This window comes from Antedon bifida, chromosome 2 (genome assembly GCF_963402885.1).
Source record: "Antedon bifida chromosome 2, ecAntBifi1.1, whole genome shotgun sequence".
Classification (NCBI taxonomy): domain Eukaryota; kingdom Metazoa; phylum Echinodermata; class Crinoidea; order Comatulida; family Antedonidae; genus Antedon; species Antedon bifida.
Genome location: NC_136227.1, coordinates 9616267 through 9640278, shown reverse-complemented (window position 1 = coordinate 9640278; position 24012 = coordinate 9616267). Strand labels below are relative to the sequence as shown.

The window sequence follows — 24012 nt, the reverse complement described above, 5'->3', positions numbered from 1 at the left end:
TTGAATAAATATTTAAAAGTGCAGATAAAATTTATTTCCATATCTTATACACAATTCCAATCATTTATAAACATAAAATATATTTTTTTCTTACTATAGTATTATTACACATAGTTTACAATAATAAATTTCACAACATGCCTTAACTTTAATTCAGATTGAGGTCAAAGTTTAACCTATGTCACTGCTATGCCTCCCATCTAGGGTTCATAAATTCATCAAGGCAGTGTTCTCCCAGTATTATAGAAATCAATTCTGGAATTACGCTAGAGTAGGAATAAGTTATCATATCTTATCATATTATCAATAATCCTACAATTGACAAAATATAGTCTGTGATTATCCTCCTTAGTCAACTCTCCCAATCTCGGACACCTTTGAGCTGGCCAAATACTGTATGTCTGGTTTTCCAGAAAACCTGGTATTCGGAATGTGCTTTTAAAGGTAAAAAGGAATTCGGTATCTTTTGGTCTGGTATTGGGAGAGTTTCTGGTTTTCTGTATTCACAACTTACTAGATAAGTGTTTATTTTATGTTATATTTTTAAATACCGGTTGGAAGCAGTTTATTCCGTTAAATCATGCTGGTAAACCGGTTTTGGCAGAACACTGTAGGAGCTAGATCACCATGTGTTTACTAGTACTGTACTATTATTTTTATTTTTACTTGGTCAGTGATGCTGAAAGGTTTTCATTAGGATAGCTTATCTAACGATGCAGGTTTAAACATTTCCTGTGAACATTGGGCCTGTTTCTGCTGCAAAAACTGTTTAATAACCGTGTGAATAAATTACCCCAAACTTATTTTCAGCAGACAGAAAAATTTAAATAATAATGGAAATAACAAAAATTATTGGATTTTAGAACGTGCAACTTTTAGATGCAATGCAAAATACAATTATTTGATTGACAGTATAGTATAAAGTTCGACCGCCTGATCGCATTGTAATGTTTTTGTCAACGACCAGATCACTTATTTAAACGGATTATTTGGGAGCACAAATTTAGCAGAAATAACAGTTTATTCAGCACTATGCAGCAGAAACAGGCCACTATCAATCTACGTCTTATCAACAATGGCAAACCACTAGACTACATGCCTATTGAGTCAAAAAGCCATTCTGCATACACTCAGACACATATGAGCATGTGCAGAATGACTGGACCCAAATTGCACGAAGTGGAAAGGTCACTACAGTACAGTAATATAAAGTGAAAAACTCTAAACCACACTCATCAAAATAATGCTAAAATAAACAAACTTTAGTATACCTTTTTTTAAAACCCAAATATACACCTTTGCCATTTGGGTTGGTGCTTTTAGAATAAACCTTTTTAAGTATAATTTCAACTAGACCTCAACTAGACCAGTAAATTAGTTTTTTAGTGGCCCGAATTCAATTTACTTGTTTTGTATCATGATCATTTTTTGTTAAAAATTGATTAGCAAAAAGGGGCTAGAGTTTTTTAAAATTCTACAGTTTTACATGTTCATTTATTTAGCACTTTTTGTTGTTAAGTGCTCTTAAATAAAATTATATGATACAGTATTTACAATGTCATAACTCTAAAACGTAATAGTGCATTTAAATTAAGGCATGACAACTCTGTCAACTCGAAAAAAAACTCCTTAAAACATTAATTTTTTAAAAATTAATAAAATAAAAACTATAAAAAAATAGAATAAGTTATAAAAAGAATTTAAACTCCAAAACTAGCTGTGAAAGACGGGCACCACACTGATTTCAAGCTTTTCGATAATTAACATGATGATTGTGGGAACTTGACGATATAAAAATGTTATAAAAAATACTATGTAAAGCCCTTCTGTGAATTTATTTTAAATGTGCCAGAGACAAGAACAACAAGCCGTTGGTTCATAGCAGACGCCTGTCCGTTCTTTGCGATTCAATACAGAGTTTGGAAAGAAGTAGTTCAAAAGCCAAAATGGTATCATTACCATTAAAAATGCTGAAAAAGAAAAATAATTTGTGTGTTCAAAATCAATATGTAACAAAAAATTGAATTATACAAATAATGAATGTTCTGTATTTGTTGAATGGTGAGAATATTTCATTCTTTAAAAGATTGATTTCTCTTTTTAATAATCAAATGAATGAAATATTCTTACCATTACAAACACAGAACACACCTATTGTTTTAAAATAAACTTTGAATCATTGTCTAAGGCTAGGCCAGGACAATAAGGAATGTCTTAAATTTGTGCAATGAAAGAAATAATTCATTCGATGAAAGATGACAATTTGTTCTATTTTCACCTTATTAAATTATTTGTACCATTGCACTCATAAACATTCAATAGTTGTTTAATACAGTATACTTTTATTTCTTTTTTCATACAGTAACAATATAAAAAAAAACATATTTAAGTCAAAAGAGGGTCAAAAAGCTATCTTTTGTTAGGCCTAATGATGAACTACTTACCGAAAGACGTTACAGTAAGAACTGCGGCTGAAACAGAGAGATAGTAAAGCTCCAGGGTGTTGTTTCTCTGATGGAAAAAAAAATACAACTTACAAATAGCAAGATCAATTAGAGATTACATACATACAAAAAATATGTAGTATCAGACAATCTTCACACAGCCTAGGCCCTAAAAGTGATCCAGAATCCAGCCTAAAGTAAGCCTTAGGCTGGGTGTAGGCCTTGTGTGTCCTTGCCCATTTCCATCAGAGGTGGATTTAGAGAAAGGGGAGGTGGATTTAGAGAAAGGGGAGGTGGATTTAGAGAAAGAGGAGGTGGATTTAGAGAAAGGGGAGGTGGATTTATAGAAAGGGGTGGTGGATTTAGAGAAAGGGGAGGTGGATTTAGAGAAAGAGGAGGTGGATTTAGAGAAAGGAGGAGGTGAATTTAGAGAAAGGGGGAGGTGGATTTAGAGAAAGGAGGAGGTGGATTTAGAGAAAGGAGGAGGTGGATTTAGAGAAAGGAGGAGGTGGATTTAGAGAAAGGAGGAGGTGGATTTAGAGAAAGGGGGAGGTGGATTTAGAGCAAGGGGAGGAGGATTTAGAGAAAGCGTGGAGGATTTAGAGAAAGGGGGAGGTGGATTTAGAGCAAGGGGAGGAGGATTTAGAGAAAGCGTGGAGGATTTAGAGAAAGGGGAGGTGGATTCAGAGAAAGGAGGAGGTGGATTTAGAGCAAGGGGAGGAGGATTTACAGAAAGGGGAGGAGGATTTAGAGAAAGGGGAGGAGGATTTATATTTCACTTGAAAAGAATTTAAATACACAAACCATTTACCACAATATACTTACACAATCAACAGCTAATGAAGCGAAGACAGTAAGAGTTAAGCCCATCACAAAAGCTATGACACCAAAGATGTGAAAAGCTAGCTTCACCTCCCATGGTACAGGGTCCATCAACGAGAAGATAAAACTGAAACCTGGAAGAAACAAGCAAATTAACTTATTTTAAAGCTCTGTTTACACTATAAAATTTGTATGTGACAAACAAATGTAATGTGCCCATATAGGGACACTACCATATTTGGGCCTATAGAGCTTAACACTAGTAAGGAATTATGTGTAAAGAGAAGTGACCCTGTGTTGGTGCAATTTTCTGTGTATTTTTACTGTTTTATTTATATGATGATACACCAGTTTTCATAACAAATTACTGTTCATTCTTTTTAATGGACAAATAAAGATACTATGACTGAATCAAAAACAAATTTTATTTGATAATATACATACCAATCATGAAGAAAGTAAAAACAATGGAGACAATCAGAAAATCAAATAAATGCTGGCCACAATACCGAGTGGAATGCTCCCTACAAAGTAAAACAAATATTAGTTTATTGAAATGACAATAATAACACGACACACGTTCTAACCCTAAAGCTCTGCCTACACTATCAAACTAGTTTGATAAAAAAAAGTGTGATGTGCCCAAATATGGTAGCGAAGTGGCATAACCGTGTCCATATATGGACACATCACATTTTTTGTCACATAAAGTTTGATATTGTAGATTGCTATCAGTGGAAAACAACACTATGTTGGAACTTGGTACAGTTTGATTCTTTTTAAAATGCAATTGAAGTTTTGTGTCATTTCGTATCTCTACCAAAAACTGAACTCGGCTAGTAGACATGTTGGTCTTTTAAAAGCATGCATTTCAATTAGAAAATTAGCAAAACCGTTGGTATTTGTTACCATTTTTCAGTTTGTGATAATTGGATAATAAAATGAATGTCCTTTTTGTTGAGTTATTAAAGACAGTAATTTATCAGCCATTATGTTTACTTTGGAAGTCGGTCAGTTGGTTTAATTTATTACATAATTTACATTTGACGTTTTCCCGAAGTTTTTAATATTTTGGATAATTACCTGGACAATACAAACAATTGAGGAAACAGCAACCCGAATGAAAACAGAACAATTACAATTCGACTGAAAACAAATAAAAGTTATTCAATAGAAAGATATAGAACATTATGCACTTGTCAATTGTATGACCCACTATACGACCCCGGGAGAGGTGCGTCATTTACAAATAATTACTGACACAGGGGTGCGTCAAAAAACCTCAAATCAATGACCAATGGTGTGTCAATGTCCGTCACTTTATCACCCAAAATATCATAAAAAACATGGTCACAGTGCGTCAAAATAGGTGCGTCATGGTCACCTAAAGGTAAGTCACATTATTGATGCATGGGTGCGTCATGGTATTCATAAGGTATGACACACATCGGACAAATCTCCCGGGGGTGGTATAGTGGGTCATACAATTGACAAGTGCATTACAGCCCAAATGCTGAATTGCAAAATATTTTTTTTAAATAAAAAAAATTAATATACAGGACATTCAAATATTAACAAATTTAAAATCTGGAACTACTGTACACTTCAGTTTAATTATAACAACTTGTAGTTGTAATACAGTTTAAAAAGTTTTGTTGATTACTTTAAATTTAGTTAAAATTTAAAATAATTAGGCCTAGTATTAAAGATAAAAACGTACATTTTAAGTCTGTTGTTTTTCGGGAACCAACGTATCAAGTGATAAACAACGTGAGCGAAAGTATACCACCACATCTTCAAGCAGTTCTGAAATGAAATGAGCTTAATTTACTGACAGCAGAGCTCCTATTCTGGAAAGTAGGTACTAATTAAGTAGACCTAGCCTAGCTAGACTAGCTCTACACTACACTACAGTAGCTAAGCTAGGCCTAGCTTGGCCTATTTTATTGACCATTGACCATATTTTTTAACTTTTTAAATATTTTTATTAGGCCTAGCCTAGGCCTACTAGCCTAGCTAGGACCAGGTACAGACAGAGGCCAGGCCTAGCTATTCAATATTGACTATTTTTAAAATGTAACAAAAATCATCTAGGCCTAGCCTAGTTAGGCCTAAAAAATCGCTACTACCTACCTACTAGCCTACTCTAGGACCTCCTATCTAGCCTAGGCTAGTACTAAAGCCTTTTAGTAAACGCAAGGCTAGCCCAGCTAGGCTAGTCTGCTAGCCTAGCCCTAGAGGGCCTATCTCTAGTAGGCTACGGCTAGCCTAGCCTAGGCCTAGCCTAGTAACTAGGGGGCCTATAGGCCTAGGGTAGATGTACCAGACTTCGGCAATGTGCCAAACTTCGGCAGGTTGTATTTATATTAGTCATAATTAATTAAATAATTGATATTTTTTGTTTATCTTAACGTATAATATACTTTATTTATAGGTGGTAAATAAAAACCACCGATCGTTTACTAGACATCAGCGAAACATGTCTGCCAGTAGCCATAAAAACTGAAACCTGAAAACCGGAAGTGACATTTCAGCAAAATAGACCAATGAGCTAACACGTGACTGTTCCATTTAAAGTTCCAGGGCATGAAAAATTACACACGAGGGACACGTCTGGGATTGAAATAGGCTCCTACTGTTTAGTGTAGCAACATTCCAGAATATTCCATTTTCAAACCAATGAAAAAATATAGGGTTTATGAGGGGTGTTAAGATGTTTGGTTGATAATTAATGATATGTGCCAGACTTCGGCACCTAACGGAAATAACTAATTAAATTAAATTGTTTGCAATGTTGTTTATTAATTTTTTTTCAAAATATAATTGTTGGTAAAATAAAGTTAATATTGCTGTTTTTTGACTCATTTATTTCACATCTGGCCATGGCTAGGCCTAGCCTAGCTAGGCCTGCTATTTCATCGACGATCGATTGCGCAATCGCTCGCGCGTAATTCCAGGGCTTGCTTGGGCAGCGTATGCCGAGGATTGGCACACACATGCCGAGGTTTGGTACATAAATAAAAAACACATTTTTTATTATTGTTTGTTAATTATAAATATTTATTTGATAATTTACACTGTATTTACTACTTATATAAATACTAAAAACTCTACCAAAAAATATTTTGTGATGCTTTTAAAAAATACACGTAAATAACGAATTTCCCTGTAACCTGCCGAAGTCTGGTACATCTACCCTAGGCCTAGATTAATTATAGCCTAGGGCCTAGGCCTAGGTAGTAGTAGGCCTAGGCCTATGCCTAAAAAATTAGTAATATGTAGCAAGAATATCTTTAAACAGAACTATTGATTTTAAACATTAATAAAGCCTTTACAAAGTAATTTACCAATCACTTTTCACTGGGCCTAGCTCTCCGATCGATCCGCCATTAATTCTCTGATCCTCAAAGCTTCACCGTGACGTCATCGTTACCAGGCTACATATAAGTTGAGAGGGCGTTATGCACTTGTCAATTGCAGAGCCATATATATGGCTCTGGTCAATTGTATGACCCACTATACGACCCCCGGGAGAGGTGCGTCATTTGTCCGATGTGCGTCATACTTTTGAATACCATGACGGTGACCATGACACACCCATTTTGACGCACTGTGACCATGTTGTTTATGATATGGTGGGTGGTAAAGTGACGGACATTGACACACCTTGTTCATTGATGTGACGTACCATCTAGGTTTTTTGACGCACCCCTGCGTCAGTAATTATTTCTAAATGACGCACCCATGACGCACCTCTCCCGGGGGTCGTATAGTGGGTCATACAATTGACAAGTGCAATTAGTCAATCAAGCAGATTGCGTGCAATTTAATTTATTACAAAATGTTTTATGCAACGAATTACATTATTTAGAGTTTAATACTTTCAAATTTATGTTCATGTATGTTACTGGAACAGTTTTAATTAATTAAAAACCTTTCTGTTAAATAGATTAATAATTTTAAAAATGTCCGAAGGCCTAGTCCCTTTCCCGGGTTACTCTTCATTTCACTGAGCGTGTTCAGTGTATTATTAGCGCAAGTTAATGTTGCTTTAAATATTTAATTATTTTGAACCAGGTGCTAACATTATAGGCCTACATGATTAAGTGAAAAAAGTCCCGCAAAAAAGTTAGTGGGTTTTTGGCGAATGGTTTGATAAAGAGGCTGATATTGCAATAAGACGTAACATTTGTAACGACACCGCACAGGAAGTTCTTAAAAGAATCGATAAAGATAATGCTACTTCAGAATTATCTGGAAAAAGGTGCCTATACTCTAAAGTTGCTAATAAAGGTGGACCAAGGTGTAACATCTTATGGAAGCCGAAGTTAAAAACATAACAGGCCGGGAAGTGGTCAGTTTTATTAAAAACGTGCCTCTAGGCTACTTAAGTTAATAAAGGTGGACCAAGGTGTAAAAACTTTTAAACAATTCATATTAATACTAATGTAATACATAACTAGATTATATGCATTGATTTAAATAAAGATAATTGATTTTTAAAAGATATATTGATTGATTGATTTTGTCAGAATCTTTAATTATTTATAACATAATATGAATATAGGATCTTGCTAACGCAAATACAATAGCCGGATCACAATCCGATCAAAGATCCCTCTGCGTATAATTTCATAAACCACATTTGTTACATAATAATAAAGATTATTTTTTCTCTACATTTCATTATAAATCATACATTATACATCTCAAGGTGCACGATATGCTGACCCAGTGATACTTGACCTTGAGAAGACTTGGGAAGAGAGTGACGTCAGAACACCTTTGATCTGCTTCCTGTCAAGGGGCTCCGATTTTTTTGTTTACAGAAGTGAATAACTTGTATTTGAAGTAAAATCAACAAGAATTCATACTTTGATATGAATCAGACTCAATTTCTGTCACTTTAGTTTATTTTCTTGCTAAGGTCAAGTCTGGGAGTCACTTCATCAAGCCTAGATACTTCAAGTGTGAAGTATCCTATTACAAACAAAAACTTTAATGGACTGTTTTGATAATAATTCAGTGATTATCTAACAGCGAATTTCAGTATTATAATATCAGTCTAGTGACAGTCAAATGGGACTCATTGTAAATATCAGAAATGCTTTGGGATTTGAAATTTTAGCATGACCTGTTCTAGTTTATAAAAAATCAAAAACGTCGGCCTCTAGAACTGTAACTGCTGCTTGCTTTTAGCTTCTGAATGAGTAGTACTCTTGGGACGTAGCTGGCTAAAGCAGCAGCGTGAAAATATAGGCGAACGTAAAACCTACCCATGAACCATGGAGGAAATATTTCCTCCATGCATGAACCAAGATGTATATCGTTAGTCGCAGAGGCGTAGGCTGATTGCTGTCTATAGGGGTGCGAAAATTGTAAATGCGCGAGACTAACACCCATGGGCTGATCTGTAAGAAAATTTTGAAAAATAGAGCTGCTAGGTCCCCGGAAATTGCAATTATACATGAAACGAAATTACAAGTGTACAGAGAACCAGCCCACCGAGGTTGGGATTGAGCTAAGAACATTTATAAAAATAGAGTTGTTAGGTCCCCGGAAATGTTTGTCAATAGTTTGTTAATTTTTTTGTCACATAAAGTTTGATAGTGTAGACAAGGCTTTATAGTATTTCGAAAAAAGAAACAAAATATATAAGTAGGCCTATCCAGAAAGAAAATTGTGAAAAATAGAACTGCTAGGTGCCTGGAAATTGAAAATGAAAATGCATATAACCTATTAATAAACATTCGGAATTATGACCTTTCTGGCCTTGTCCGTATGTCACTATCGGAAGAGCCTAAATCTGTTTGGCAGAGCACATTAGTTAACGCATGCGCACCTAATGTATGTGATTAATGGACCAATGCCAAGTTCGCTTATCTATAATATTATCTGCTTTGTGTTAGTGATTATTCACCATTTCTTTTAGTTTTTTATAGTCTGTTGGCACTTGACAACAAACGTGATGACCTTATTTGGTTATTTACTTAATGAGGTATCTTTCTATTATTATTACATCATTGTGTGAAAGCTTACACGAGCCGAGATAACAAACACACACGTCACATAGGACTTGCATCAGTCTAAACCAAAACTACGACTTCAGCACTTACTTAGACAGCAGTACGACACAAACATTTTAGCCTACCTCACTTCTACTACTTAAGGTTGATGATGGCTTTTCTTGGCTTAGAAACAACTACATGGCTGCTCATTTTGAGTGTTGTAATTCTACTGTATATCTATGGCATATGGGGTTTATCCTATTGGAAAGATCAAGGCGTGCCTGGACCAAAACCACTGCCCTATCTTGGTAATGGTGTTGAAATATTCTTTACAACCGGTATGCATCAAAGCCAATTGAAGTACATTCTAAAGCATGGTTCTGTTGTTGGTATATACGAAGGTAGAAGACCACATATAATAATAGGCGATTTGGATAAACTCCGACAAATACTTATCAAGGATTTTGACAATTTTCAAGATCACAGAACGGTTGGTGACCTTGATATGAAACCTTTTGATAAAGGGCTGACTCAGTTAAAAGGCCATGAGTGGAAGAGAATTCGAAATACAGTTACTCCGACCTTCAGCTCAGGTAAGCTTAAAATGATGGTGCCATTGATAAATGCAGCTTGTCAAATTCTACCAGAAAGAATTGGGGACCTTATTAAAGAAGGGAAAGATATCAATGTAAAGGACATGTATGGTTGCTTGATGATGGATGTCGTTTCTAGCACAAACTTTGGTCTTCAGCTTGACTCTGTGAAAAATCCAGAAAACCCATTTATCAAAAACATAAAAACAATGCTTAATGGAGGGCGGATATGGATGTTTGCTCTTGCTATGATGATACCTGGATTCGGAAAATTGTGCAACTCAATAGGCTTAGGTGTCTTTTCTAAAAGCGCAATCAAATTCTTTATGGATGTAACCGAACAAGTTGTCGAAGGACGAAAAAAGGACCCAAGTGACAAACGAATTGATTTCATTCGATTGATGATTGATGCGCATGATATGGACATCACAAAAGAGGAAGATGGGCTCAAGATCAGTTTTGATGAAAATGCAGAAAGTGTACCAAAAAAGAAACTTTCAACCGAAGAGATGATGGCTCAATCTTTATTTTTTATAGCTGCTGGCTATGACACAACCAGTACTCTATTAAGTTTCATTTCTTACGCAATGGCTCTTAATCCTGACATACAAGATAAGCTTGTTAACCACATTGAAGACATATTGAAAGGTAAAGACACAGTGACATATGAAGATGTAAGTAAAATGGAATATTTGGACCAGATCATTCAAGAAACCCTGAGGATGTATCCTTCTGCTCCTTCGACAGACAGGCTTTGTACCTCAACGTGGACGGATGGTGACCTTACAATTGAAAAGGGTGTTGGAGTAGTCGTTCCAATTTGGGCAATTCATCACAACCCTAGTATCTGGCCGGAACCAGACAAGTTTGACCCCGAGCGATTTAGCAAGGAGAACAAGGAAAAACACCACCCAATGTCTTGGATTCCATTTGGACATGGGCCTAGGAACTGTGTTGGTATGCGATTTGCTCTGACAACAGTTAAATTTGCAGTTGTGCACATATTCCGAAAGTATCGATCCGTTCCAGTTAAGAATACCCCTATTCCTATAGAATCCAAAAAAAGTGACATCGGCCAGGTTATTCCAAGGATTGGTATTCCACTTGGTTTTGAGCAGAGGCAGTAGTCAAGTTGATACTGAAAGTTTTCAGAAGAATCCGATTAGGATTATTGAACAAATTTTCTGATTGTAATTATTTGACAAATTTTACAGTATTACCGATTGTGCTTTTGATTTTATGAACAAACTTTAAAATAATATTTATATTGACTTAAATTTACTTTGAGAAAAAGTAGCTTTAAGAGTAGAAACTATACAAAAATGAAATATAATTTTAAAATTCACTGATTCACACACCTATAAATTATACTTTTGTGCAAAATAATGTATTTCCTGATGACAAAAAATGTTAATAATTATGTTTTTAAGTTACAGAAAAATAATATAATTTTGAACTTTAACTGAAATTATTTCAGTAGGCCTATACTATTACTGTATAAAAACGAATCAAATAAAGATCACATTTCCAGTTTTACTTGTGCATGCTTTATTTTGGGTATAACACATTGTATTAAACATCTACCTTTTAGATCATGCATACGCACTATATTCACTATGATGAAGCCTCGTTCGTGCAAAACATTTGTTGGTCAAACATATTTGGTACTCTAGAGGCCTATTGATACGAAAATAAAAAATATTAAAAGGCAATTAGTACCTGTAGTATCAACTTCCTAAGTATCCTACAATTTTTGCGATAATTTCTGCCATCTATTCTTTCTCTTTCGAATATTTGTTTCACTACACTCATCATTACATAGGCCTAGTGTATACCGCATGCTTCCTTCATCATCAGGTTTAAAAAAACTCATTCATTCAACACATTCATAGATTGTAACAGTTCACTGCACACACGTAACAACAAATACCAGCTGAGTTTGTTTTGCTGCTGTATGCTGCTACTCTGTATACTGGGAATGAGTTGAGAACTATAATTGAGTACTACGGCAGTCAACTTTATCAACCATAAATAGAAATTTCATCTACTTAAAGATGTATTGTCCCCAAAAAACATGAAAAATAAAAATTAATTAAATCAGACTTTGAATGTGTTATTTTGTAGTTTTAATAAAATTAATCACTTCCATAGAAAAAAAACGAAAAAAAAATGTTTTCACTTTTAAAATGACAAAATAAATGGTTAAATTCAACCAAAAATCCATTGGCTGGCAGCCAATTTGACCATTTTTTGCTTTAAATTACATTTTTTCAAGTAAATACATTTTTTTTCGATCCAATTTTTGGTCAATGTGGATAACTATTATGTTACATTAAAATGGAATATTTAAAAAAAAAAATTTAAGAATTATTTTTTCAGAGGGACAATACATCTTTAAACTTTAAAGTTGAAAAAGAATGAATAAAATATCACAAAAGTGACAGTTCATCTTTGTAGTTTATAGGCACTGTGTAAAGTTATTCGTTTTGACTAAAAAAGCAGTTTGCTTTGTTGAATTGAAAGTGTGCACTCCAATTGTCCTTCACATTCAATTAGCCTATATATAACTACTGGATAAAATACAACAAGCACAGTTGCAGATTCAGAAGTTTTTTCCTGTTTTGCTTCTCACAGTTAACTGGATTTCCTTTTTTTTACTATTTATATAATACTTAGCGCAATCAATCGTCATTTGAATATTAACAACACTATTATCATTTATTTGCATTGTTGCCTTGTATCATGGCCATTAACACATCTATCAATACATCTGTGTTAATTATTCATGTCTCATACTAAAGGTTGTTGGACTGAACACCAGTCATAGCATTTCCACCCAATATATCTTGGATATGCCGAATCCATTACAAAATATATATTATAACTACTGATATAAATGTGTTAGCCATTAGTAAAAAGGTAGCCTGATGCTACAAATTAAGCTGTTCTATCCATTATAAAATATTGGGTAGCACTTAACTAAATACTGATATAAATGTGCTACTCATAGATAAAATGGTAGCCTAATAGTATGCACATTAATCTGTGCTACACATTATAAAATATTGGGTAGCGTAACTAAATACTGATATAAATGTGCTACTCATTAGTTAAAAGGGTAGCATGCACAATAGGCTGTGCTATCCAATTTTAAAATAATGTGTAGCGCAAATATACCGATAGATCTGTGCTACCAATTAGTATAAAGGTCTAATAGAATGCACATTAAAGCTGTGCAACTCATTATAAAATATTGGGAGGGAAGTGACGTCATCACTTTTTTTAAACTTTGAAACCAGGGGTTTTTTAACCTTGGTTCCAATGTTAATGAATGAATTACACAGAAATAAAATGTAAATCTTATATTTTATTTGGTGTACATAAAACAGCAGAGCTCTGTAAACTCACCTAAAGCTATAGTGATACAATAGCCCAATAGGATTACCGTATTAGGGAGCATTCAATTTTCAACAACGGGTTGCAGAAACAAGTTAGGGCAGTTGGTTGTTTCATTGTGTTAATTAAGGAAAGTTTGGACACATTTCCTATCCTTATTCCTCAATCTTGGGGTCAATGACACACCTGTTGAGGTAGAGAGCTGTATTATACATTATGACTTCCCGACATGCGCACAATAAACTTCTAAAAGCCTTACAACGGACTGTCCTGTATAAAATAAATGCAACGCTGTGTAGAGAAAAGGCACATGGCGGTTTATCTGAAAAAAGATATACTGTAAGTGTATTGCTATAGAGTTCCATTACAGTTACATTTCAGTAGCAGGCATATCATTCATGGCAGATGTTCTGCTATGGCAGCCAAAACTTGGGCTTGCAAAACAAGGAAGACCAGCACTCACAAACATTGATGTACTAGGGACGGATACTGGTATGCAGAGAGAAGAACTAGTTGTCACAATGGCAGATAGGAAGTTATGGATGAATCCGTCATATAAGTTTGGGTATGTCCCGGACGAAAGTAAGTAGCAGGCATATTTTTTAAGTGACGTCCATTTCTCTTGATAATTTGTAAAAACTACATTCAAACACGCCACGATTCTTCACAATACACCATATAGTATCCAGGTCAACTGTGATGTCATAATCTAAATGCTGAAACAAAACAAAAAATTAAATCAGATAAAAAAAAATTATCAATATGATAAAGATCGCCTCCTTTTTTAAGAGTTTACCCAATATTAGAAAGCTATCGTTTGGCAATAATCGACGAATAAGTACAAGCTAGGTCATGTAAATGGATGTGTCTTTAAGCATAATGCACATTATGACTTCCTGACATGTGCACAATAAACCTCTACAATGATCTATAGTGTCATTCGTTTCTAATATGCACTTGTCAATTGTATGTCGACCCACTATACGACCCCATGGAAATTATAGACTACCAAAAAAAGTGTAAAATGCCGTTTTTTCTATGACATCAACTTTTTAACTTGCTGAACTGTTCCAACTTTGAACAGTTCAGCAGGTTAAAATGTCATAGCAAAGTGAAATACAGTCAACTGTCTCAAAACCTTGGTAGAGAGTCCAGTTTGGAGAGTTGTAATTGTTGTTTAATCTTATTCCAATGACTGTCAAATGTCCATTCCAGTAAATGGAAATGTTTTAGTAAAATTCAATGATTACATAAATGTTTAGTGATTTGTATGAACCTTGTATGATTTTTAAAAAGAAACCGGTTTATTTAGCATAACTGCTTTTAACGACAATATTATAATAAAAATCAAAATTCTGTTACCTCTTCCCATCTTCCTTCTAATGTAACGACCTTATACATCTCGCCTGTGTCATTGTCGTGGTAACAGACATGACCTTTATGGTCTTCATCTGTGCTGACAACAATTAATAAATCTAGCTCGTTTTCATGTTCAACTCCTTTCAAAGTCTAAACAAAAAATACTTACTATAATTCACAGTTCTAAAACATATTTGTGCCCAAAAGCTTTAAAATATGAATAGAATTTACACACATTTTTTTTTTTTACAAATTGGAAATCACGTTATAATATAACCCACAATATTGTTTGTGATTTTGTAATATTGATTTATTACTGCTCATACAATAAATTAAATGACAACCAAAATGTGGTTGGTATGGTTTTATTTCCAATCTTCCTTAATACATGTCCAGTACATGTTCTCCTCATTTTATCTTGACCTCTCCATGACGTTATGGTCCATACCATTCTATAGGGTTACAATAATAAATTTACCTCAAGTCCAGGCCAAGCGACTAATGATGAATCAAAGACCCTTGGTGTGACTACTCTTCCAGAGGATGTGAAAGTTGGCCCTGGCGATCTTTGTGTTGCATTGTTATTCATGTTAATATTAAATAATTCTACCACTTCTGAATTTGTTGAAGATTGTTTCATTTTTAACATTCTGTAAAATAAAACACATTCATTTTGTCCTTTATATGTACTTTCTAAGCTCTATAATACATTACAGGTCTCCTTCCAATTACAGACCCATCCAATTAAAGACTGCTGTACCACGGCCCTGGATGATCGCCTTTCTTTAATCTGTAAGTGTTCCCTCAAGTCAAAGACTCCGTTTAGAGATCAAGACCATGGTTTGGGTGGACCCAACAGAACATTTTCTTTCAAATCGTTCTACCAATTAAACACCATTTAAATAATCTTTTGACAATTTTGCATTTTTAGGGGTAGAACAGCATTGACATTTTGGAAAAAAAAAAATCAAACAAAACTGAAGTTTTTGAAATACACACAAACATGACAGACAAGTCAACATTTACCATCACTCCTGTGGATTTAATTTCCCTCTAAATAGGATAATTTAAAACCACTTCTAGTGCCAGTCTTTATTTGAAAGGATTCTAAACAGAGATCAGTACCAAAAAAAGTGGATTCCTGTTGTTTTATTGGATTTGGAGGAAGACCTGCAGTTTGATAAAAACGTTTCTAAGCTCATCAAAAACAGGTGTGTAGAACAAGCATTCAAAACTTTCATTCAAGAAAACTTAAATCTGCAAATTTCTCATGGACACTAACCTCATCTTGTTTGGTCCAGTGTGTATTATCCTTCCCGATTCATCCCAGTGAAACCAAGCTTTCTCCCCTGTATATGTAGGATCCTGAACTAGATTTAATCTCCCATTGATGGCCTAGAAAACAATGTCATTGACATCACATTTTACATTTTAAAAGAAAAATGGTCCAGCATTGATCGTTGGAATGGTGTTATACAAACGAAAATTATTTGTTATTATAAAGCATAAAGCTCTGTCTACATTATCAAACTAGTTTGACAAATAAAGTGCCCAAATATGTTATTGATATGCCCACATATGGTAGTAATATGACATCATTATGTCCATATATGGGCACATCACATTTGTTGTCGCATAAAGTTTGATAGTGTAGACAGAACTTAAGTAACTTAAAGGAAATCTGACAGTAACATATCTTACCTCTTTATTATTTTGCATATCAAAAACCGACATATCACCATTATTTGGCATATAAGCAATGATGTAATGCCAGGGAAATCCCCCAATCACAACACAATGTTCCTCACTCTTGGCAACATCAAACAGTACATCAGGGCATTCTGATTATAAGAGATATAAAGTTAAATATAAATTTGATTTGTGACACAAGAGTTTTGAACTTCTTTGATACATGTGCATGTGAATGGTAACTTTCTAAAGCCTGTTTTCCACAAGTGAATATTATTTAGATGAATCATCAAACCTTCCAGAGTTCTGATTGGTTGTGGATTTTTTCGTGAAATGAATCTAAGAATATGCATGCGTATATACGGATGCTTTTGATTTGATTGAAGTCACTAAGTGGAAAACATGGTAAAGACTTAGACGTAGAGGCCTAGTCTATAAATAAAACTCACAATTATTATCATTCAAAAGGAGACCCAACATAAATTATTATTTACAGTGGTGGATCCAGAAATTTCACATAAAGGTGAAGATAAAGAAAGTATAAAAATAGAAATATGTATAAATAATAACTATAATTAGTAATATGAATTTAGTACTAACAAAGACACCAGCCTTGTAATGGCGCTTTTCAAATGTAGTTTCACACACCTTTACAATTTTGCACCTTTCACGATACTTTTTTAAGGTTTCACTTTATACCATTTTTAAAACTATTGTTATTTTTAGTATACCAAAGTTTAAAACAATCCCATCAGAAACAAATGAAAGCCCTAATTGTAGGCTTTTGTTTTTGGCCAAGTATACAAGTGGTCTAAATATGTCAAAGGATGTTGATATTTTGGATCTGATTTTGTCTGAGTTGAACTTTGACCTACAGTACATATATCCTTACCTGTTATTCGCACATTACAAGGGATTCCTAATGGATGCTCTCCTACAACATCATCTTCATATATGTCACCTAACTTGATGTTTTTAGTAGCAAACTAAAAAAAATGTAATAATTCATCTTTGAATTGATCAGAGTACTAAAATAACAAAGTAAAGCTGGACATATTATTTAGCATTAGCCCCAAGCACAATTTACTAAAAATCAAATATTTTACGAGGCTTTTATGAGGTTAATTTGGATATTCTGCTAACGTTTGGTCACAGTGCCTGCACATGCGATGCTATTCACACTTTTGTTTAACCGAAAGGCAACGCAAGTCAACTGCTGTCATGTCGACATATTTTGCACAACTGTGCCTTACTTTGACTTGCTGCACAGTTGCTGTTGATTGGAGCGTGCATGTTAATTTCCGTCGACACTACTACACCACTGACAGGATTCTGACAGCTGATTCAATAAATTATGGCTGGGCAAAATTTAGTATTGAATGTGATACCGCACACAACACCGCTAATCAAAGTTATGAAAGCAACTCATAGTATCTCATGTCATTGAGTTGCGTTCTGTTACTCGGAGTGCTCATGTCAACCTGTTGAATTGCATGTAGATTTTAGCCAAACTTAACATATAAGTATACTTACTCTTTCTAGTATTCTTGGAAAGCTATAAAAACATATTCGTCCTTTCCGATGATAAGAGATTAATTTATTTTCTGAAATATTTACATCTAAAACATCATTTCCAAATATCTAGTGAACAGAATAAAAAAATCTATAAAATAAGCTTAACTCTAAATAAAGAGACAGATCACATAATGATCATTAAAATAAAGAAAAAGGGCAAATATCTAAAATAAACAAGTAATAATACTTATTTGGTGCATGTTGATTAAAATTAATGTGTTTTGTGACTATTTTATTTTGTCAAAAAGTTGCTAAATTAGATAAATAGATTTGCAAAAAACACCATAAAGTACAATACAACAAATGTTACCTTTTTATTTATTTCAAACATGGCAATTAGTTGAAATGGGTAAACTTGAAAAACAGCTAAGGCCAACCATGACACCTGGCCACCATCCTCCTAAATAATAAAGAACAATAAATTATACTGCTAGGTTAAAAATGAATCCATGTAATGTATTGAAATAATTACACTGTTACTTTCAGACTAGGAGTCATAGCAAAGAAATTATATACAGTAGAATTTCTCCTTTGAGACACCCCTTAGAAGACACTCCTATCAAGGGGACATTTCCTTTTGAAAAGAAAAAAACCTTTGTGGGCTTAAGAATGTGTTCCCTTAATATGGGTTTCTAATAGTGAACTGCAATATCACAGCTTAAAAATTGATTCACTGTGTAGAGAGATACAAAATTATGGCTACATCAGATTGGCCAATAAAATGTTTGTTTGAATTCAAGTCCACGTCTGTGTTGAGAATGTCAATGTGAGAACAACGGTCTAATTGTGTGAAGAGAAATTGAAAGGTTCCTACTATGAAAATAGGATTCCCTTCATTTTCAATCCAACACAGAGGTTTGCTGCTTAACATGCACCAATAAAAAGGCTTTTCTGTTCTTGTGTTGATTGGATCTAGCAACTGTAAATTAGAATGACATCTACAATTCAAAATCTATCATAGTTTAAATAAATTTTAATACTAACATTTTTAAAGTTTGTAGACTTGATGACGACAGTTTCCAATATCTCATCCCATGACAAATATCTAAAAGATAACAAAAAATTGTTTAGTTAAAACGGTTTTATTTTATTCTCATTTTAGGAATCCACATGGAGTATATTTCACTGATTACTAGTGTTTTCACCATACAATAAGAGAGTAATAGTCAATAACGTATTCACTGTTCTATCGGTTGTAGCACTTGCGACATCTGACTACACCACCCTTTCGCAATGCGAAATCGTGTGTGATTTTAGAATTGTTATTAAATTCCACTGGTTAGCCCAAGTTCATTCGTACAAACCAATAATCACAAAATGTTTTCAACATGCTAGTTTTTCCGTCTTTTTTCCCAAAAAATATATTCTATTTTAAAAAATGTGAAAATCCTTCGCTTTTTTCTAGCCGAATTTAATAAGTAGGCTAGTAAGAGTCTATAGCCGAAAGTTCTATCTATAATTATGGAGAAAAGACTACTGTACAAGTTTTTATTTCTACTCATAGCCATGTGACTATAAACTCAAAAGTAACAACGTGTCTGTATATGATTGGCAATTGGGAGTTAATACAACTGAATCACCACCGATTACGATTTACTATATCACAATGCAATGCACGTGTCAATAGGGTATAGTTGTAAATTTAGAAATTGTATAAAACATACTTAAATTTATATTTTCTTGACAAGTAAACAGATTGTAAAACTTCACCAGTGTCAAGATGAACTCTTTGTAGCAGATTGTTGGAAGTTAGAACTAGAAGATGAGGCTGATATCCTTGGAACTTTATCATACTTGGTTCAAGGTTGTCCTAAAATAAATTTATTAAAGAAATGCATGACATATTAGTGAGTTTCAAATTTGCTATGATCGACAGCTTAGCAACAAGTTAGACCATGTCAATTGGTGTGTCGTTGGTTGTCGTCTGGACCTAGAAATCATCAAAACTATGGCCGGCCATTAGAGCCAAAATAGACAAACGTTGCCGTACGAACAATTCCGCTCAGGTAAGCCAAACCAATTGGACATAACTCCTCGATTAACAAACAAATATTGCCATACGGACACACACATTGCCGTATGAACAAATTGGTGAAAGAACAAATTGCCATATGGTTAATTTGACTTATGGTTAAATTGTCGAAAGGACAAACTTTGGCGTAAAGACAAAAATTGGCGTAAGGACAAAATTGCCGAAAGGACAAAAATTGGTGTAAGGACAAAATTGCCAAAAGGACAAAAATTGGCGTAAGGACAAATTGGCTAAATTTAAACAATCCATGATTATTTTGTTAACCTCCACACCCCAACCAGATGGTTTTAAAATACTATTCTGCCCTCAACGTTTAAATTTAGTTTGACTGTACGCCAATTTGTCCTTACGCCAATTTTTGTCTTTACGGCAATTTTGTCTACGCCAATTTCTGTCCTTTTGGCAATTTAACCATACGGCAATGTGTATGTCCGTACGGCAATATTTGTTTGTTAATCGAGGAATTATGTCTTTAACGCCATTAGTTTGGCTTACCGGAGAGGAATTGTTCGTACGGCAACGTTTGTCTATTTTGGCCCTAATGGCCGCCCATACAAAACTGTGTAGAGTAGGGAGCGAGGATCGAGGCACATTGCAACGTTTCTGCATGCGCACAATGAATTAACATGACTTAAGGGTCTTTCACACCTGTTCCGGCACGTTTCCGGTCCGCCGCCAGAAAATTCAATCGAACGTCTATGTTTCGTTTTCACGCGGCTACGCGCATATCGATTGGTGCATAGCTGCGTAAAAACAAAACATTGATGTTTGATTCGCCGGACCGGAACCGTGCCAGAACAGGTGTGTAAGACCCTATAGTTAGGTTGTCACAAGCTCTCTATATAGTGCTGGCAAGGCAATTTAAGTGCGTTATAAATTCTGAAATGACACAAAGTAACATCTACTATACCACATTGACACTGCATAGTAATGCATTTTTATACTCTATTCCTTGATTTGCGGACTTTTTGTACAACAAGCCTGGAAATCCATTTAAGCCATTACTAAAAACAAGCAAAAAGAATAATGTAATATATTATTTCATATACTTTTTTTTTAAAAGAAGTTTTGGGTAGCTTGGGACTATTTTTTTTATGGTTGGCATATTTCAGACTTTTACCATTTGACTAATAAACAATAAAGTTTTTTTTATGTGAAGAATAACTATTTTTCAACATAATAATCAGTTCTTACCAAGCATAACATGTTTTGTAATTGTCCAAATACAATCTTTTTCTGGAATAAAAAATACTGTGATTTAAGCCTATTTTCCAACATTTCACATAGAAAAAACAGTTTGCTGAGCTTTTCGATTTCGCAAGTGCTCATGAACGACATGATGACATTTTTTTAGCTTTCGTTGATTGAGCAATTTTTCGCTTCAAATAAAAAAACTCAAGGAATTAGAATGCGTTGCAGAAAGGGATTTAAAAGACAGAAACATGAAAACGCATGCATAAATAAACTGATGCATTTGATTCGCGCAAACAAATTCATCTAGTGTAAAACAGGCTTTATTCAACTGTGTAATCTAATTGTAATAAATTGGAAAGTTTTCTAAGTATTTTTTATTATACTGGTGGCGCATTAAGTCGCATTTCATAGGCCTTCTTTTGCTTTCAAAAGCAAGCAGGTAGAATTTTATATTCACTTTTGCATCATTTTATGACAAGAATTGATTGGCACGAATTCGGGATTCCCTAACTACTGTAACTAGTTGTCGAAATAATCAGACAAATAAAGTACAGGCCTATATTATTTGAATGGATACTTACTCTTCGTACAAAATATGGGATCTTGAATGAATTTGCCATACTTTCTTGTATTTAGCAGATTTCTACAACAAAATATAATCTACATCATCAAGTCAAGAAGCTTTAATAATTGTGCAGTAGGCATATCTAAATTAAAATAAAATGATACTCCAAGTGCTCACTAGCCCTACTACAGCTACTACCTAGCCAGTCCCTTTGTTTTTAGTTGTTGTCTCAGCACAACTATACAAATAATATAGCAGCTATTTATAGCTAGTAGGCCTTGTATTAATATACTATTAATAGTACTATTAGAGAGCATTACAAACCATTGCCATTATACTAAATGATATTATGGAGTATCCCAGCACACCAGGATTAGGCCTAGCCTAACTAGGCCTACTAATATATGCTACTTTCAATCAATAATGTCCTCTCTTGGCCCTAGCCCTAAACCAGAGACTATCCTAGTGCGCCTCCTTCCTTCTTCTTTCTAGTTCTAGGCTAGGCTAGGCTAGCCTTTCAATTTTCATTCATTGTTCAGTAGGCCTAGCCTCTAGTCTAAGTAAGGCCTAGTTACTAGTACTACTAGTAGTACTAGTAGGAGGAGGCCCGCAGGCCTATTGTATTGATATTATCAAAATAAAAGCTATTTAAAAAGGCAATAAGTACCTGTAATATCAACTTCCTAAGTATCCTACAATTTTTCCGATAATTTCTGCCATCTATTCTTTCTCTTTCAAATATTTGTTTCACTACACTCATCCCGCATGCTTCCCTCCTCCACAGAAACAACAACATCAGTCCCTGGATTGTTACAGTTGACTGCACACACACAACAACAACATAGGAGGAGCTGAGTTTTGGTGCTGCATGCTACCCTGGAAAATGGATTGAGAACTACTGGAGATTTGACTTTATATCGTCAACTTTAACTATGCTGATAAATGAACAAATGTGACCCGATCTCGCAAAACCCTCTCTTTGTCGGCAATTCAAAATTCACGTAATCAGTCAAAATACGTCCAAATCGACTACCCTGGCAGATTACATGTTTTTGCATTTTCGAAATATTTCACTATTTAAGAATACGTCTACCTGATTTAAACTCCCGAAATTTAATTAAAATTATGAAAAAAGAGAGTTTTAAAAACATGTATTTTCCTCAAGCCTAACAATTTATTCACGATCTACGCTAAAATGTTGCGTAAATTCAGTTGAATGTTGCCGACATTTTTATCGCCAGTTCGCTGCACAATGTTGAAAGGTCACACATCAAAATAAAGCTCATCCATTTGACATTCCAAATATGGAAGTTTTAGGGCGGAGTTTAAAGAAGGAACCAATGAAAACGTTGATTTACTATGACATAATTTCAGAAAATTCGGTTCTTCGAAGTTTCTGGAACAGCGAACTGCGTGTGTTGCTATGGCGCATCATCGTAATAACAAACGTTATTGGTCAACGCGCTAGATCTTATACGCTCTACGCGCGGAAATAAAAAGTTGTTTACATTTTTATGAGGTTATTTTCATTTTACACACAGCATGTCGTATTATTGGAATAAAAACGATTTTAATATTCAAAGTGTTCGGCGTGTTCTGCAATAGCTGTAGCCTGTATTTGTTTATTCCATAGTAAAATAGACAAGTCAAAAACAATTCACGTCATTAATTCAATTGTATTTTCTATATTTTTTTGGGCTAGGCCTAGGCCTTAATTTTATTATGGTTGTAGGCCTACTACTACTGGGCCTAGCTTTATTGTCAATAAATAGTTTTCTTTATACATTTTATATATCCAATCGGCTCTTAATTATTTATTTAATTTATTGTCCAGTCCTTTCATCTTAAATGTTTTTTAAGCTCATTGGATTCGAGTCCAAACATTACAGCGAATCTTCCACGTTATAAAAAAACAAATGTATTAAATCGTCAATACAATGTTAGTAGCTAGCAAGCTGTGACTCTGCAAGGCGCCAAACTTGTCTAGGCTAGTTTACTACTAACGCCAGCCCCAATGTCGATGCACCGCTGCCATACACGGCCTGATGAACACCCATGGCATCAGTGACAGTAGGTGGGCGATGACGGCGAAAATCTGAATAGGCCTAGCTAGGCCTAGGCCTGCTTGGTTTTTCGCTTTTGATATCGTAAACACCTCCGAAAGCAGTTAAAATAAGCTTGACGTTATAATGCTACTTTTCAATAGTGCAAAATAGTTAATTCGAGTGACTAAATAGGTTAAAACGGCGTCTGAAATCAGTCAAATTGACTATGATGTGCACGCTGCTATTATATCGCACACACTTCCTGGTATGACGTCATTGTGCCTTAGACC

General features: G+C 34.5%; 3 protein-coding genes across 5 annotated transcripts; 1 reads left to right on the top strand and 2 right to left on the bottom strand.

Moving 5' to 3' along the window:
• Window positions 1-11: 11 nt before the first annotated feature.
• On the bottom strand, window positions 12-6664 carry LOC144836216 (uncharacterized). Of its 3 annotated transcripts, XR_013611153.1 has the most exons (8): window positions 6614-6664; window positions 4987-5072; window positions 4350-4412; window positions 3711-3790; window positions 3270-3400; window positions 2445-2511; window positions 1166-1970; window positions 12-1129 (listed from the first exon to the last, which is right to left on the bottom strand). XR_013611153.1 is itself a non-coding variant. In XM_078691462.1 (7 exons), the coding sequence occupies exons 2-7, from the start codon at window positions 5058-5060 to the stop codon at window positions 1840-1842; spliced, it is 546 nt and encodes a 181-aa protein (XP_078547588.1). In that variant the 5' UTR covers window positions 5061-5072; window positions 6614-6664; the 3' UTR covers window positions 12-1839. The 3 variants fall into 3 exon arrangements, 2 of the variants coding, with proteins under 2 accessions (XP_078547588.1, XP_078547589.1); XM_078691462.1 differs by having other exon boundaries at window positions 12-1970; XM_078691463.1 differs by lacking the exon at window positions 6614-6664 and adding an exon at window positions 5690-5889 and having other exon boundaries at window positions 12-1970.
• A 2558-nt stretch (window positions 6665-9222) lies between these two features.
• On the top strand, window positions 9223-11253 carry LOC144835004 (cytochrome P450 3A24-like). The gene has a single exon (XM_078690009.1). It carries the CDS (start codon window positions 9441-9443, stop codon window positions 10992-10994), a length of 1554 nt encoding a protein of 517 aa, XP_078546135.1. The 5' UTR covers window positions 9223-9440; the 3' UTR covers window positions 10995-11253.
• Window positions 11254-11433: 180 nt separating this feature from the next.
• LOC144835003 (DDB1- and CUL4-associated factor 17-like) lies at window positions 11434-22484 on the bottom strand. Its single transcript, XM_078690008.1, has 14 exons — window positions 22345-22484; window positions 21694-21755; window positions 21113-21154; window positions 20829-20922; window positions 19551-19696; window positions 18871-18931; window positions 18197-18286; window positions 17845-17952; window positions 17204-17297; window positions 16324-16463; window positions 15905-16017; window positions 15101-15272; window positions 14626-14772; window positions 11434-13979 (listed from the first exon to the last, which is right to left on the bottom strand). The coding sequence occupies exons 1-14, from the start codon at window positions 22471-22473 to the stop codon at window positions 13866-13868; spliced, it is 1512 nt and encodes a 503-aa protein (XP_078546134.1). The 5' UTR covers window positions 22474-22484; the 3' UTR covers window positions 11434-13865.
• Between the last annotated feature and the right edge of the window lie 1528 nt (window positions 22485-24012).

Excerpts from the sequence above, each read along its gene's own strand:
- LOC144836216 (XM_078691462.1), bottom strand. The coding sequence starts at position 5,060 with ATGTGGTGGTATACTTTCGCTCACGTTGTTTATCACTTGATACGTTGG. Across the intron at positions 3,791-4,349 it reads CAATTGTTTGTATTGTCCAG|GGAGCATTCCACTCGGTATT; the intron begins GTAATTATCCAA and ends TTTACTTTGTAG. Across the intron at positions 2,512-3,269 it reads CTTCATTAGCTGTTGATTGT|AGAAACAACACCCTGGAGCT; the intron begins GTAAGTATATTG and ends TTTTTCCATCAG.
- LOC144835004 (XM_078690009.1), top strand. The coding sequence starts at position 9,441 with ATGATGGCTTTTCTTGGCTTAGAAACAACTACATGGCTGCTCATTTTG.
- LOC144835003 (XM_078690008.1), bottom strand. The coding sequence starts at position 22,473 with ATGTTGTTGTTTCTGTGGAGGAGGGAAGCATGCGGGATGAGTGTAGTG. Across the intron at positions 21,155-21,693 it reads TCCCATATTTTGTACGAAGA|AAAAAGATTGTATTTGGACA; the intron begins GTAAGTATCCAT and ends TTTTTATTCCAG. Across the intron at positions 20,923-21,112 it reads TACAAAACATGTTATGCTTG|TAATGGCTTAAATGGATTTC; the intron begins GTAAGAACTGAT and ends GCTTGTTTTTAG.